Here is a 13,610-nt window from a genome sequence, read left to right as displayed (position 1 = left end):
GCACCACCCCAGAACAAATATGAAATTAGTAACAGGAAAGAACGAACCAAATGAAGAATACTAAAGAAACTAGACAGAAACCAAACGCAAGGAGGGCGGAGGAGCAGAAATACTACGCCGCCGGACAGTACGCTCGAGCTCTAGACCAAGCGAAGAAGGCGGTGCAGCTGAGCGAGGGTCGATGCGGTGACGCTGTGGGATTACTGTGGCGGATGGCAGAGGCGCCAGTGATGCAGCCTCTTGTGCGTGAGGCAATGTCGGGAAAGACGGGAGAGGACTCGCGTTGATCGTCCGTCCGTGTTCGGTTCTCGCTGCGCCCCTGTTTGGTCTGCTGCGTAGGCGCCGTCTTCTCTCTTCCTCTTCGTGGCACCCTCCCTTTCCTGTACCAGAGCGGGGGGGGGCGAGAGAGAGAGAGAGGCGGTCTCGCGCCCGGGGTATGGCATCTCGGGCGTGTGTGTCGGTGTGGGTGCGCGCGTGCGTCTGGGGCGCCAATTCTCACCGAGCACACCTCCTTTTTCGCTGCCCCTTCCCCCCACCGGCCACGACCTGCCCCGCTCGCCACCGGCGGTGCGCTCCCTCCTGCGTCTCTCTGCCATCGAAAACCCAGAGGAGTTGTCTTCTGTATAGCGGGCCTGTCACTGTCCTCGTCGGTATGTCCCTTGCCTGGTGCGCGCTGTGCGGGTCTCTGCCCCTCCCCTCCCCTCTCTCTCGAAACTCTCTTTTTTTTTTTGCCTTATTTTGTCCCCGCGGTGTTGTGCTCGCATGGATGTGTGGTGGTCCCGCGTCCTGTGCGTTGCGGCCTGCCGTACTTAACGTGCTCCACTTTATTGGGCTCTGTCTTGTATCCATGCAGCCCGCAACCCCCCCTCCCTCACTCACTTTTTTTTTTACTTCGACGGAGATGTTGGTAGGGGTGGTGGGTGGTGGTGGTGGTAGTCGTCGTCGTCGTCGTTTTCAGAGGGAAGCGGTGCAACAAGAATGAGGCGAAACGAGTCGCAAGAGAAGACGAATAAACAAGTTGAAGGCGACGGCGACGACGACGGTGGCGCAGCGGGGCGCTCTTAACGTGGTGTCGGTACTCCTTTTCTTTGTTTGCTCGTGTGCTACTGGAACTCCTGAGCTGTGGGGGGAGGGATGGATGGCCGGCCGGCCACCTCTGTCGTGCGTGGTGCCACGGCTCTCGTGCCCGTGTTGGTGGTGATGGGGAGGCCAAGCAGGATGCCAGTCGTCTTCTCGGGTGTACGTCTGGGCGGGCTGCGTGGGCCTGGCGGACAGCACCGAGCTGGCACTATGCCGGAGAGGCGCGCGCAGGCATGACAACATTTATTCCAGTTCACTCCGCGCCGTGCCGGGTAATCTCAGCGCTATATGCATCCGCCTATTACTGCTGTGCCTGCACTGTGCTGCGGTGATGTTGGGCACAATCTTGGGGGCCTGGCCTGCGCTGTATGAAGTAGCGTGTACGTACTGGGGGGGGGGACTGAGCGTCGCCCAACGGTGTTGGGTTCAGCCCTGCCCCTTGACTCGTTATTCGGTCTGGGCGGTGGTGGTAGAGGTGGTGTGTGTGTGTGTGTGTGCACCTGTGCAGTTGTCCTCGTGTGATAGGATGTGGGCCTGCTGGTGGCGATGTCCAACCCCACAACACGTTCGTTTTCTTTCATTGCTTCTTTCTCATTGATATTTTTGCCATTTGTGTGCAGAGTGGCCCCTTATTTGCTGCAAGACGTTGTGTGGTGGCGGCTGCCCACCCTGCGCCGGCTCTCTCTCTCATTTCATTTCATTTCTTCTCTCTTATTTTCTTCTCTCGCTTAGCATTTCGTTCAAACTCCCACCTGCGCATGGGTGGGCCTTTGCTTGCCGATAAACATCGCTATTTTCTCTGCGCGCGTACACGCGTTTACACATTTACTTCTACACAGGCTTGCGTACTGTCTTTCACGTTGTTTACTGTTTCCTCGCCTCTCATCCCCCCCGCACCCCCTCATCCCCCCCTTCCTTCTCTGGCAGGCGCTCTGTTGGCTTGCGCCGATAATCGTTTGCTCGGATCTTGGCATTGCTCGGCAACGTTGGGCCATGCACCACCACCCATTCATCCCTTTTTTTCTTTCTTTCGGTTACTCTGTACGAGTGAGCTCATATGCATACCTGTACGCACACTCGTATGTGTGTGTAGTATGTACACGTGTGTGTGTGTGTGTGTGTGTGTGGGTGGGTGTGTTTGGTGGTAGTGATGTAGACACTGATACATCTGATGCTGCGCAGCCATGCGTGATGAAGAGCACGATGACGTAAGCAGCGGAGCGGAAGGAAACGTACACAAGTGAACGACAGAGCGTACATGGAGGTGAGAAAAATAGCTAAGAGAGTGGGCTCCAGCTCTTTCGCTTCTCTTAGGCGTGTCCTTCTCACCTTGTGTCCAGCACCGCGCGGATGGTTAACATGTTACCGCGGTTGGGCATTTATCATTCATCAGTACCACTCCTCTGATGGTGTTTTGCGGGCACACGTGCCCGCATGCCTGTTCCTATGCGACATACCCAAACGTCCTACATACTGTATGACGAGGAGGATGTTCAGATAATGTAGGATTGAGCGAGCGCCTGCTGCTACCACTCTTGCCTGTGGTGTACAAACCCCCCCCCCCCCTGGATGCCTGCGTCTTCCCTTTCTCTCTCTTTCATCTCTCTCCACTTTGCCTCCGTTTCCTTTTCGGCACGCGTAGTGTACTCCCTGACTGTCTTCGTCTACATCGTCGTCGCCCCGACCCACTTGCGTGCACCGGGTGTGAATTCCCTGCGACTTTTTCTTTCCTCTTGCCAACTCTTTTCCCCTTCTCCCCCCCCCTCCCTTCGTGCTCGCCACTCCGTGACTTGGCACCAGCGGCTCTCCTCAGGCAGCTGGAGTGGAGGAGGTGACACAAAACTTCAGCCAGCGCACGCGCGTAAACGTTTGAACTGCGCAGTGGCGGTGGCGGTGGTGGTGTTGGCAACGAGGACTGTCGCGGATTCGCTTTTTGCCTTCGTTTTCGTCGCTGCGCACGAAACTTTGATTGCATCCCCCGGTGGCTGTGCTCTGGTTGTCGTGCCGCTGCCTTCCCTTTTGCTCTGCCGCCTATTTACTCTCTTTGAGTGAAGCGCGCAATCTTGCCGGGCACTGACACGCCTTGTACCGCACCACTATCCCCCCCCCCCCCCGCCCCGAGGCACATCCACCCTCCGACAGCAGAATTTGTGCGCAGCTCAACCGCCCCGCGTAGAATTGGACCCGAGCGACACAAAAATAAGAATCAACAGAGCCGCCCGGTAATGACGATGGAGGAAGCCGCGCAGGAGGTGCGACGCATCCTCTGTCAGAATGATGTGGGGGAGGCGCTGCACTACCTTTCCACCGTAGCGCGAAGCATCGAGGCCAACCAGCACGATCTTCGCGCGGTTATCGGCAACTCCTATCGAGATCTCCTCGGTGCCTGTGATGGTGTCGTGGGGATGGAGCGGGACTGTGCAGACATCCTGACCATCGAGGAGGCGATGGAGCGGCTTAGTGCGGCGCGCGATGTAGACGGCTGCAGCCGTGCCGGGGCGGCGGACTCCCAGCCGCTTCTACCGCCCTCGTGGTTTGCCACACGCCTTCGCCGACAGAGGCGTGTGGTCACGGCAGCACCCACTTCCATCGCCACCGCTGGCAACAGCAACAACAACAACAATACTTCGAGCGATACACCGTCGCACCGGCTTGTGATGAAAGGGTATGCCACCACCAGCCGGAGCAGCAGGAGGAGGAGTGAAGGGAATCGTGGCGCTAACGCCAGTTCGGCGACGAACGGGGACTGTGGCAGGAATGTCCCGAATAAGACAGAACTCGACTCGGCGTTGGGGCTGCCCATAGTGGAGTTGCCTCTGCCGCCCGCGGGGCCAACTTACGCGAAGTCGAAGGGCGCACACCAAAGCGCTGCAGTAGACGGAGAGACGGGCTCAGTTGCTTTCATTGGCCAGCGGATGTATGTGAGCGATGAATTGCAGGCATTGCACCTTGATTACATGGCGCTGGAGTCTGCAACGGCCTCGATGGGGCGAGGTACAGCTGCGGTTGATGCCGAGCTGTCGAGTCTCCTTGCTAACTCTACCACGCTTGCGTCCTTGTTGCTTCCGACGAACCAACTCGATGAGCGACAGGACTACCACGACTCGAGTCATGCGCACCACTCGCCGCATGACGCCGCCGCATTGGCTGCTGAAAGCCGAAAGAAACACGAGGATCTTCTCTGCGCTTTGGAGCGTGATTTACCTCTGCTCCGTCTTGCGCGTCGTCTGCGCCGAGTGCAGGCGTTTCTTCTCCTCTATGCAGACGACAACGGCAGCGTACAGTCTTCTATGTGTATCGGCGACGCCCCCACTGCATCATCCGTCGCGCTTGCCGACGTACGCGGTCAAAGCATGATGCGTTCCGCTAAGCAGCCTCCGTCGTGGGTCACTGGCTTTCAGCGACGAGTGACGGCCCTTGAGACGCGACTCGTGAAGCTGATGCTGCTGCGTCTGCGCCGTGCTGCTGACGATTACGCGTGGCTTGTAGAGCAGCGGGATCGACTTGCAGGGCAGATGCTAAAGGTCGAAACTGAGTCTGATCTGAGGGACTCCTTTTCAGAGACGAGGACTGTGCGAGCTGCGGAAAAGCGCCATCTGATGTATGTGTGGGTGACGTTTGCTCAGTTTCACGGCGCTCTGCGGGCTCTTCGTGGCTCACCCACGCTTGTGAACGCCCTCGTGGCGTGTGCGCCAGGCGCTGCACTGCCGGGTAAATCGGGAGTGCGTCCGTCAGGGACACAAGACACGAGGCCTGCTGCATCGTCGACGGGGATCGCGTCACTTGAGGGTGCCGTGGATGCGCTGTACCAGCTGGCTTCACAGGATGTGCAGTCCATCGTTTCGGCGGTTGTGGGCACAGCGGCGGCGCCGGTCGCCTCCGCGGCAGTAGGTGAGGTGCTTCCTGGTGTTGCTGATCCGAGTCGGATGCTGCTGGCTTTTTTGGCTGTGTTGCTACTGCGTGAGAGCCAACTGAGCGCGGTGCGGTGGACTGCTGTGGCGCCGTCGTTCATGTCGGACGCACTCCCGAGCTCCAGTGCACAGCCGCAGACCGCGACGTATTCCTCTTCGCAGCCGTCTTCCTTCCTCCCTGCTAACAGAGGAGGAGGGGGAGGCGGCGAGGGCACGGCCGCGGCCGTGGGCCGCAGATGGAGCTGCACCAAATCGGAGGGTGATGTGACACTGCTGCCACCCACCGCGACGTCCACCAAGACGCGCGTCTTTGCAACGGCCACCCACTTATCGGCGCTGGGGTTGGTGGCGGCTACAGCGGACCACCCCGCGACTTCCACAACGACACCCGTGGCGGTGGGCGATGAGACGTCGAACACGGCGTGGGCCTTGCGGTGTTTCTCTGGCCTCTCGTTTCTACTTCGCGCCTTTGCCGACTACGTTGACCTGGTGCAGGCCGCCTCCGCAGAGGTGCCCCCAGCGACAGCGGGGCTTCATGAGGAGACAGTCGTTCTATCCCTGCTGCAGCGCGCCTGTGTGGCGGACGAGGAGGCGTCAGGGGAGCCGCGCGAGGTCGCTGGCCATGTCGCCGGCGCTGTTGCCGGTGCACAGTCGCTCGACGAGTTGCTGCAGTGGCGCTTGCGCAATGCCTGCGGGAGCGCTGCCGCCAGCGGCGTGCCTGAGGACTCTCCAGGCACCCCCCTCGGCTCCTTCGCCGCGACGGACACTCTCCCGTCATCTCTTGTGGGCAGAAGCGACACACCGATGCGCGACTCGGATGGGATCGTGGCGGTAAGCGTGGCTCTCGGTGTGGCACCATCCCAGGCAGGAGCAGTGACTCGGCGGCGTGCGTACGTTGAGCTACTCCGGGCGAGTGTGAACACGGTGGACGAGTTGCAAGCCAGTGTCGCGCCATCGATGGCTGTCGGTGAGCGCCCGCTTTCCAGTCGTGCAGACGCCGCAGCAACGGAGGATACGTCCACCACCTCTGAGGCGGCAGATCTGGTGCCACTGCTGCGCCTTGTATGCCATCAGCTGCTTGCCCCCTGTGTGTCATCGCTGGTGGTCTTGCTTGCACGTGATCCAGTGGTACTAGCGGGGCACAGTGAGGGTCAGAGCAGACTGGATACCACGCCCGCGATGCATGAGGCGCGCGAGGCTTTGCGGCAACTACTGCAGGACGGCCTACCGCACCGTTTACTGTCGGGAGCGCGGGGCCCCAGGATACCATCTGGTCTCTCCGGCCTTGGGCAAACGTGGGCCACCGTCGACACGGCGCGGTGGTGGGAGCTGGTGGAGCAGACGACCGTGCACGCGGCCCTGCAGCGGTGCGTGACCGTTGCCTTGGAGTCTGTGAGCTTCGTCGAGGTTTGTATTTCACAGGGCCTAATAGCCTCAGCCCTGTGCATGCTACAGGGCAGTGTCGAGGGCAGTGACACTGAGCATGAGCACCATGTGAGCAGCGTCAGCGGAGACGGCAACACCTATCACGGCTTCACTGGCGCATCAGCGCTAGAGAACACATGGCCTGCGCTATTCTCCGTACTCCGCTTGCATGCGCTCTCGACTGTGGACTCGGCGAGTGGCGCCGGTGTGTCGGGCTCACTTGACGGCTCTGAAAGAGCAAGTCGTGCGGAGACAGGGCAGAGAGGCGTTCCGAGCTTTACTGGGAGTACCACCTTGGCGCCGATACGCGGACACACTGGACGCCGTGGCGAGAGTGGTGGCCTCTCGTCTGCGATGGCGGGCATACGCTGGGCTCGTTTTCGGCCACGGGCAGCGACAGGGACCGCCGGCAGCGCGCACGGGACTCTCCGCGTGACATCAGGCGAAGGCATTTTTTCCGAAGAAGGGCTGGAGTGGGGTCGCGCAGCATGCCGGGCGGCGCGGCTACCTCTGTCAGGGATGTCTGACACAGTGGACGCGAAGGGGGTGGAGCAGCAGCCGGCGCTGGACGCCGCTGCAGCCAACGCTGGTCTGAGTGCCTCTCAGCAGGCACAACTCGCGGCGATATTGAGCGGCATGCGCGACATGCTATTTCCGGACTGGGAGGCGCGTTTTAGTGCTGAGCAGGAGTCAATGGGCAGCGCTCAACTTTGTGCTCCTCATATGAACGGCCACGCTGCCGAGCTGCTGCATCGGTGTCTGCTAACCCTCGTGGAGGCGGTGCAGGCGCAGACTGCCGCGGTGCAGGCATCGGCTGGTGATGGCAGTGCGGGATCACCACCGTCAACGCTATCGCCGCCACCGCCGCTGCACATGCGCATCGAGCGATGGTTGAAGGACGCTCTTCACCGTGTAGCGGCGCAGCTGCGCAATACTGGGACAGGCGCAACCCCCAACGAGACGAACGCGGCTGTGGTGCACAGCTACGAACTGTCGCTGCTCGTGCGGGTGTACTTGGCGGTGCTGCAGGCGCTGCGGAGGGCGGCTCCACCAAGCGAGGAGACACGGTTGCTGCAACTTTGCGCTGAGGCAGAGGATCTCTACGAGCGGACTCAGGCACCATGGCAAGCGATGATCATTCAGCTTTATCGCACGGCCCTCCAGCAGGCATACACGTCACTTCTGAGGCTGAGAGAGAGCGGAGGCAAGGAGTCAGCGAGCCCTGCAGTGGCTAGCCGTGCCGGCACGACGCTGCGTCGAATGACACACTTGTACTCGGCTGCATGGGTTCGCGCACCGATGGTGGGTGACGCCGCGCCGGGTGACAGCAGTGCCAGCGGGAGTCACGGGATCGCCTATCCTGCGCAGCCTACACCCGCCGTCATGATGCTAACCCAGACGGTGCTGCGCTACCTCCACCAGGCGCTGTACGGTGTGCCAACTGTGTTTAGTGACTCTCCCGAGCTGTTCATGCCATCATCGAGAACTGAAGCTACGCATGATGCCAGTGCCGCCTCCAGGCAAGGCCAGAGTGACGCCGCCTCCGCAGCAGCCTCGGTGCGCTTTAGCGGCGCCAGGAGATGCGGCTTGCATATGTTGGTAATGGAGAAGGAGCGACGGCGAGTGCTGGAACGCCTTGCCGAGACATCAGCGGAGGTCTACGAATTCGAGCTCTGCCCCCTCGTTGATGTGGTAGGTGAGAGCGGTGACCGGGCGGCTGCGGCCCTCGTCAGTGTGGTGTCAGTGGGGGACACTGCACCAACCGCTGCTGCTGCCACGCAGAGCCAGGCAGATCACGTGCGCTTGCAATGGTATATGGATGTGCTTTTCACTTCGTCCGTGTGGTGTGCGGGGAGAGGGAACGCAGGAAGCGGCAGTAGCAGCAGCGCTGGGCTCTTCGCCACCGAAGCGGACTCACCCGCTATGCCGCGTTTTACACCCGACGCCGGTAGAAGTGGCGTCCGCGCCGACGCCGCAGCGAGTTTTGTGGACGGGCCATTGCGACGCGTCGCGCGCCATCTCGAGAGCACGTGCGATCCGGTGCGATGGCGCAGCGGGGCTCCGCTCGTACTCTCTTCGTTTCATCGGTTTATCTCGGCAAGCGCGCACCTGTGGGTGGCGCACAGTGAGGAGTCGCACGAGGGAGGTGTGCGCGATACATGCAGCGGCGAGGCGCTTCACGCCCCCTCTGTGGCCGCTGCCGTGGCTTCAAAGCCGTTTGCCGCCACCAGCGCGACGGCTGCCGCGCCGTTCTCCGCTGAGCAGCTTCTCTTTCCACGGGAGCGAGTGAACCGCCTTGCACTGCTGCCGATCGCGGTGTCGTCGAATGCGGCGTTGGCTGCTGCCGCCGCCTCTGTGGGGTCCGGCGGCACGCCGTCCGCAGCGGCTGCCAGCGCTGCCGCCCTTGTCCCGCAGACGTACTTGCGTGTGCCTCAGACGGCGTCGGAGTTAAGTCTGTACCAGACATCGTCATCCACTGGCGTGCTGCCCACTGAGCCGTTTCGTTTTGGAGGTGCCTCGTCTGCAGCGGTGGCTGTGGCGGCGGCCGGCGGTGGCGTCGGCGTATCGTCACTTGTATACCCCACCAGTGGCGGCCACGACGCCTCGCCGGGCTGGGCGCTTGGCGGCCTGGGTGAATCGGACGTGATAGAGGTAGGCGGGGCCACCGCCCCTGCAGGCTCGACCTCGGCGGCGGCGTCCGCAGCCAGCGCACTGTGGGGCACCACCCAACGAGGGTGGGGACAACTGTGGGGCACGGGCTGAGCCTTCCCTGTGATGACGAAGGCGCCACGTGGGTGTCGCCCGCTATCCTTGTGTGGGAGTAACCACAGGCGTCACGTGTGTTGTGCGTGCGGCAGGTGTGGGCGGTGGAGTGGCTCTCGCGGTGTGTGCTGCCTGACTCTCCAGGGGGCCTTTTCTCATTTTGTTTGTTTGGCAGTGGCCGCAGAGGCGCAAGGCAGACGAGGGATGAAAGGGGCAGCCACTGCACCCCTGCAAGCGGAGGACAGCGGTGAGAGAGGGATGCGGGAGAGGACTGGGAAGGTGCGGGGGGGGGAGACAGCAGCGGTAAGGACAGCGGCAGCACTCCTTCTGCGACTCTCTCGAAGGTGTACAGGGGGCACACCCCGACGCAGTAAGCGACGCGCACGCGGAAGGGTGTTTGCAACTGCCGAAACCACACCTCCGACGCTCCTTTTTTGGGGAGTGCGACAGCAGCGCTCACGGCCGTCTCTCTCTCTCTCTCTCTCTCGCCACCTCTTTGGGCCTATTCTTCTCCCCTTTCCTGCGCAGTGTGACGCCCTCCTCCATTGCCAGTGTGTGTGTGTGTGTGTGCGTGTGTGTGTGTCCCACACTACACCGCAGTGTCGCTCATATGTTGGCTCTCTCTGTCTCTGCCACATCCTTCTGTCTCGCCAAGCTACGCCACTCAGCGTGGTTGTAGAGCGGCGTGCTGACATGTGGCGGGTGGGGGCACACATTTGTAATTCCCCGTGTAGTCCCCCCCCCCCTTCCCCATCTTCAATACTGACGGAGGCCATGGGGGTGGGGAATGCGGGACGAGAGGGGGCAGTTCACGTGCCCTAACCCTCCGTGCGAGCTTAGCGCGGCAGACGAGCTCGGCGCGCAGCCTGAGGAGAGGGGCGGTCCACCACCCCCCTGGTGGTCCTGCGGGGGCAAGCCCCCTGCTGGACGTGATGCTGCGTGGGGACCGGGTCGTCGACGTACGCCCGCTACAGCGGGGCAAGGGGTGAGCTGCGACCTTAGCGGACGGGCCACTGCCCGCGCCACTTCACGCAAGCCGTGCAGCGGCGCATGGATGTTGCGGCTGTGTGTGCGGCACTGCGGCCGGGGCGAAGGCGCCGGATGGGGGCTGTAGGAGCCATCTCTCACGTGCCCGCGCGGCCTGCGCGCCACACCGAACCCGGCGGCCATGTCGGAGGCAGACGCCGCCGCACCCGGGGCGGCAGGCCTCCCGGGGTGATGCGACTCCCGCAGCTGCGCGGTCGGTTGTGCTCTCTCCGTGGTGGGGGAGGGTCGTGCTCAGCTCAGGGGGCGTTTCTTCGTGCGGCCGCCAGTGGCGAACGCGTGGCTCGCCGTGGCAGAGCGCACTGTGCGGCCCCGGCCGAGTGACGGACCCGAAAGCGTTGGTTTTTCAGGCGCCCATGCCCGAAGAGCCAAGGCCCCTCGCTGTGTTCGGCGCTGCTGGCGGGATGGCCGACCAGCTGAGAGCCATGCCAGCGGGGTGGTGCGTAAGCCGTGGAGCGGTGCAGAGGGTGCCAGCAACCGTGGCCCGCCCTCTCCTACGCCGTGCGCCCCGCTACGGATGTGAGGGCCAGTGTGTGGGCGGACAGCGTGCAGCCTGTGCCGACACGTGCCGAGCAGCGAGGCAGGCAGTGGTGTCCGCGGCTCAGGCGGCGGGCCCGTTTCCACGTCACTCTCAGCGAGGACGAAGTCAAGGCCGCGCGCGGCTGTACGTTTGCGGCGTTGATTTGCGGCCGCAAGGCGAAGGTGGTCTGCCTTGGTGGGAATGCCGCGAGGGGACTGCGCGCGGAATCAACTCTAAGCCCGACACGGTAGACCAGCTCGAGCGCCTCTTGGGACGGCCATGGCTGAGGACCCGAGTCCTGCCGATTCCGACCCAGCGATGCTGGCGGTTTCTCCAAGGGGCAGCGCGGCTGCTCTCCAATGGGTGGCAGTCATTCGCAGCGTGGCGCACTGCTGCCCGCGAGTGCCCCGGGCGAGCTGGGCGAATGGCCTGCGTGGACCCCGCCCAGTACACACCGCGGGGCACATCACGCCGATGGCGTCGACCGGCGCGGCGTGTGAGCACTACACCGACGCGCCGTTGGGCCGATGGGGTGCCGCGTGCGTGAACCGGGCGGCCGAGCAAGCCGCCGCTACGGGCACGCGTTGGGGACGGCACGGATGCAGCCGCGCACCGAGTGGTGCGCTGCTGCATTGGGGGCCTTTTCGTTTGTGTCTGCGGGGGCTGCGGTCCCCATTCACTCGGATAGCACTTCTGCTTCCCGCCAGAGCTGCCCACCCAGTCAGTGCAGTTTGCATGTTGCTTCATGGATCGCCTATCGTGCGTGGCCCACGGGCCTGCCTCATGAAATCTGGCGAAGGCTCTACAGACCGGCCGGGCTGTGGTCCCGTGAGCCCGGCGCGAAGGGGCGCAGCTGGGCGACACGGGGGGCGTGAGACAGTGCGCGGGAGGGGCAGGGTGGCACCGCACTCTCCCCCCTTCGCTAGCCCCACCACAGGGTGTATGCGTATCGCTGCTCATGCATAGCAGCTGCTCTCTACTCCTGCTGGCCTGGCCTCGGTGTGAGCGTCACGCACGCACACACCGCCCAGGAGGCGGAGCGATCGAGCCGACAATGCAGAGTTGCTCACGGCCTCGAAGTCTCTCTCTCTCGCTCTCTCCCCTCCCCCTCTCTTGCAGGCCGACGAAGGAAAGCGAGTGTGCTTGCGCATTTCCCCCTTCCCTGCGTTTCTTCTCCCTTTACTTGCAGTCCGCTACTGCGCTCTGTTCAGGCGGAATACGCACGCTGGCGCTCACCTTCCTGCGGACTCTCATGTGAACATCGCGGTGGCGTACTGGGGAGAGCGCCGCATCACTGTGGGCACCCCCTCTCTCTCGCTTCTCTTTCGTTTTTCTGTTTACTTGCATCCCTGCCCCGCGCTCGGCTTACCGGCGACGCGGGCTCGCCTAGGCCGCCTATATCCCCGGCCGCGTCGGAGCTCGCGCCTCCTATACAGCGAGGCAGCCCTGCGCGCCCCTACCCCCGCGGGTTTGCCTCCCCTAAACGCCAAAGATGTCGTGGATGAGCAGCGAGATGGGCACCCCCGGCGGATCACCAACGTCTGCGATGCCGTTCTCCGGGCCCCCTCTGTCCTGCGTGACCAGCTTGCCGCGGCGATGCACCGGCTTCTTTAGATACTCCGCGACTCCCAACTGCACAGCACCGCGATCACCGAAGCTCAAGAGCGGGGATGCCGGCGGGTCGCGTCCTCCTCCGCAACTTTGGCGCCTTGTTGGGCGCGTTAGGCTCGGCGCGGCGCGGCTTTGGGGGCGGCTCCTGGGCATGCGCGAGCGGCCTATGCACCTGTTCATGTGCGTTGCTCTGTGTGTCAGTTTTGTGGTGGTGATGTGGTGGCTGCTCATGTGGTGCAGGCGCCGTCACCCCCTGTCGGAGGAACAGCTGGCGCGCCTTCTGGGACCGCTCTCCAAGCCGTGGTCTGTGCTGGTGCAGCACGAAGGCGCCGCGGACCGCCTGAGCAAGGTGATACTGGTGGAGGAATGGCTTGCGCGGTGTTCTAGCAGAGGCACCCCGGTGACTGAGTGCAAGGAGCCGCTGCTGCTCTCGCCGCACATGCTCCCGTCGTGGACTCTGCACGTCGTGGAGGAGGGCTGCGCGGACTGCACGGACCAGCAGACTTACGCCAGCGCTGTCGAAGGCGTAGTGCTGCAGGCGCGCCACGCCGTGTTCGCGACGTCGGCTGCCCCGCTGGGCCGTGTCGGGCCGATGCTGCTGGCGATGGCGAGCGTGACGGACGACGTGGATGTGCGCGCGGAGCTGCCGCAGTGGGAGTGGCTGCGGCACGTGCACGGCAGCGGCTTTCCGGCGGTGGGTGGCGCGGCTGGGGGGTGTGATACTGCCTGATAGCAAGCGCATCTGTATCGCGACGTCTCTGCCAGAGTGGACGCACCCAGCCTTTCTCTCCATTACGCACCTCAACACGATTCAGACCACGATCTTCGAGACAGCGTTTCACACCTCGCAGAACATGCTGGTGTGCGCGCCGACGGGTGCGGGTAAGACGGTGTGTGCGCTGCTTGTGATGCTGCGGTGCATCAGCGAGCACTTCGAGGGCGGTGTACTACATCGAGACTTCAAGATAATTTTTGTTGCCCCAATGAAGGCGCTTGCTCATGAGATGGTTGAGAACTTCTCGCGGCGCCTAGCGCCGTTCATGATGAAGGTGCGCGAACTTACGGGCGACATGCAGCTGACCAATCGGGAGCTGGCGGAGACGCAAGTAATTGTGACAACGCCGGAGAAGTGGGATGTCATCACCCGCAAACAGAGCAATGAGGAGCTGGTAAGCCAAGTGCGGCTCATCATCATGGATGAGATTCACCTGCTGAACGAAGAGCGCGGTCCTGTGTTGGAGGCGTTGGTCGCGCGC

General features: G+C 62.9%; 1 protein-coding gene and 1 pseudogene across 2 annotated transcripts; both read left to right on the top strand.

Moving 5' to 3' along the window:
• Positions 1–3,305: 3,305 nt before the first annotated feature.
• On the top strand, positions 3,306–9,179 carry LBRM_02_0180 (conserved hypothetical protein; the record flags this gene model as incomplete). The annotated part of the gene is made up of 1 exon (XM_001561481.2): positions 3,306–9,179. One exon carries the CDS (start codon positions 3,306–3,308, stop codon positions 9,177–9,179), a length of 5,874 nt encoding a protein of 1,957 aa, XP_001561531.2.
• Positions 9,180–12,505: 3,326 nt separating this feature from the next.
• On the top strand, positions 12,506–13,610 carry LBRM_02_0170 (annotated as a pseudogene; the record flags this gene model as incomplete). The annotated part of the gene is given in 2 exon segments: positions 12,506–13,081; positions 13,083–13,610. Coding segments are annotated over 2 exon segments (1,104 nt in total), but the record flags the coding sequence as incomplete, so codon positions are not given.

This window comes from Leishmania braziliensis, chromosome 2 (genome assembly GCF_000002845.2).
Source record: "Leishmania braziliensis MHOM/BR/75/M2904 complete genome, chromosome 2".
NCBI lineage: Eukaryota > Euglenozoa > Kinetoplastea > Trypanosomatida > Trypanosomatidae > Leishmania > Leishmania braziliensis.
Note: the sequence above shows the minus strand (reverse complement) of the source record. Positions and strands in the feature narration are given on the sequence as shown.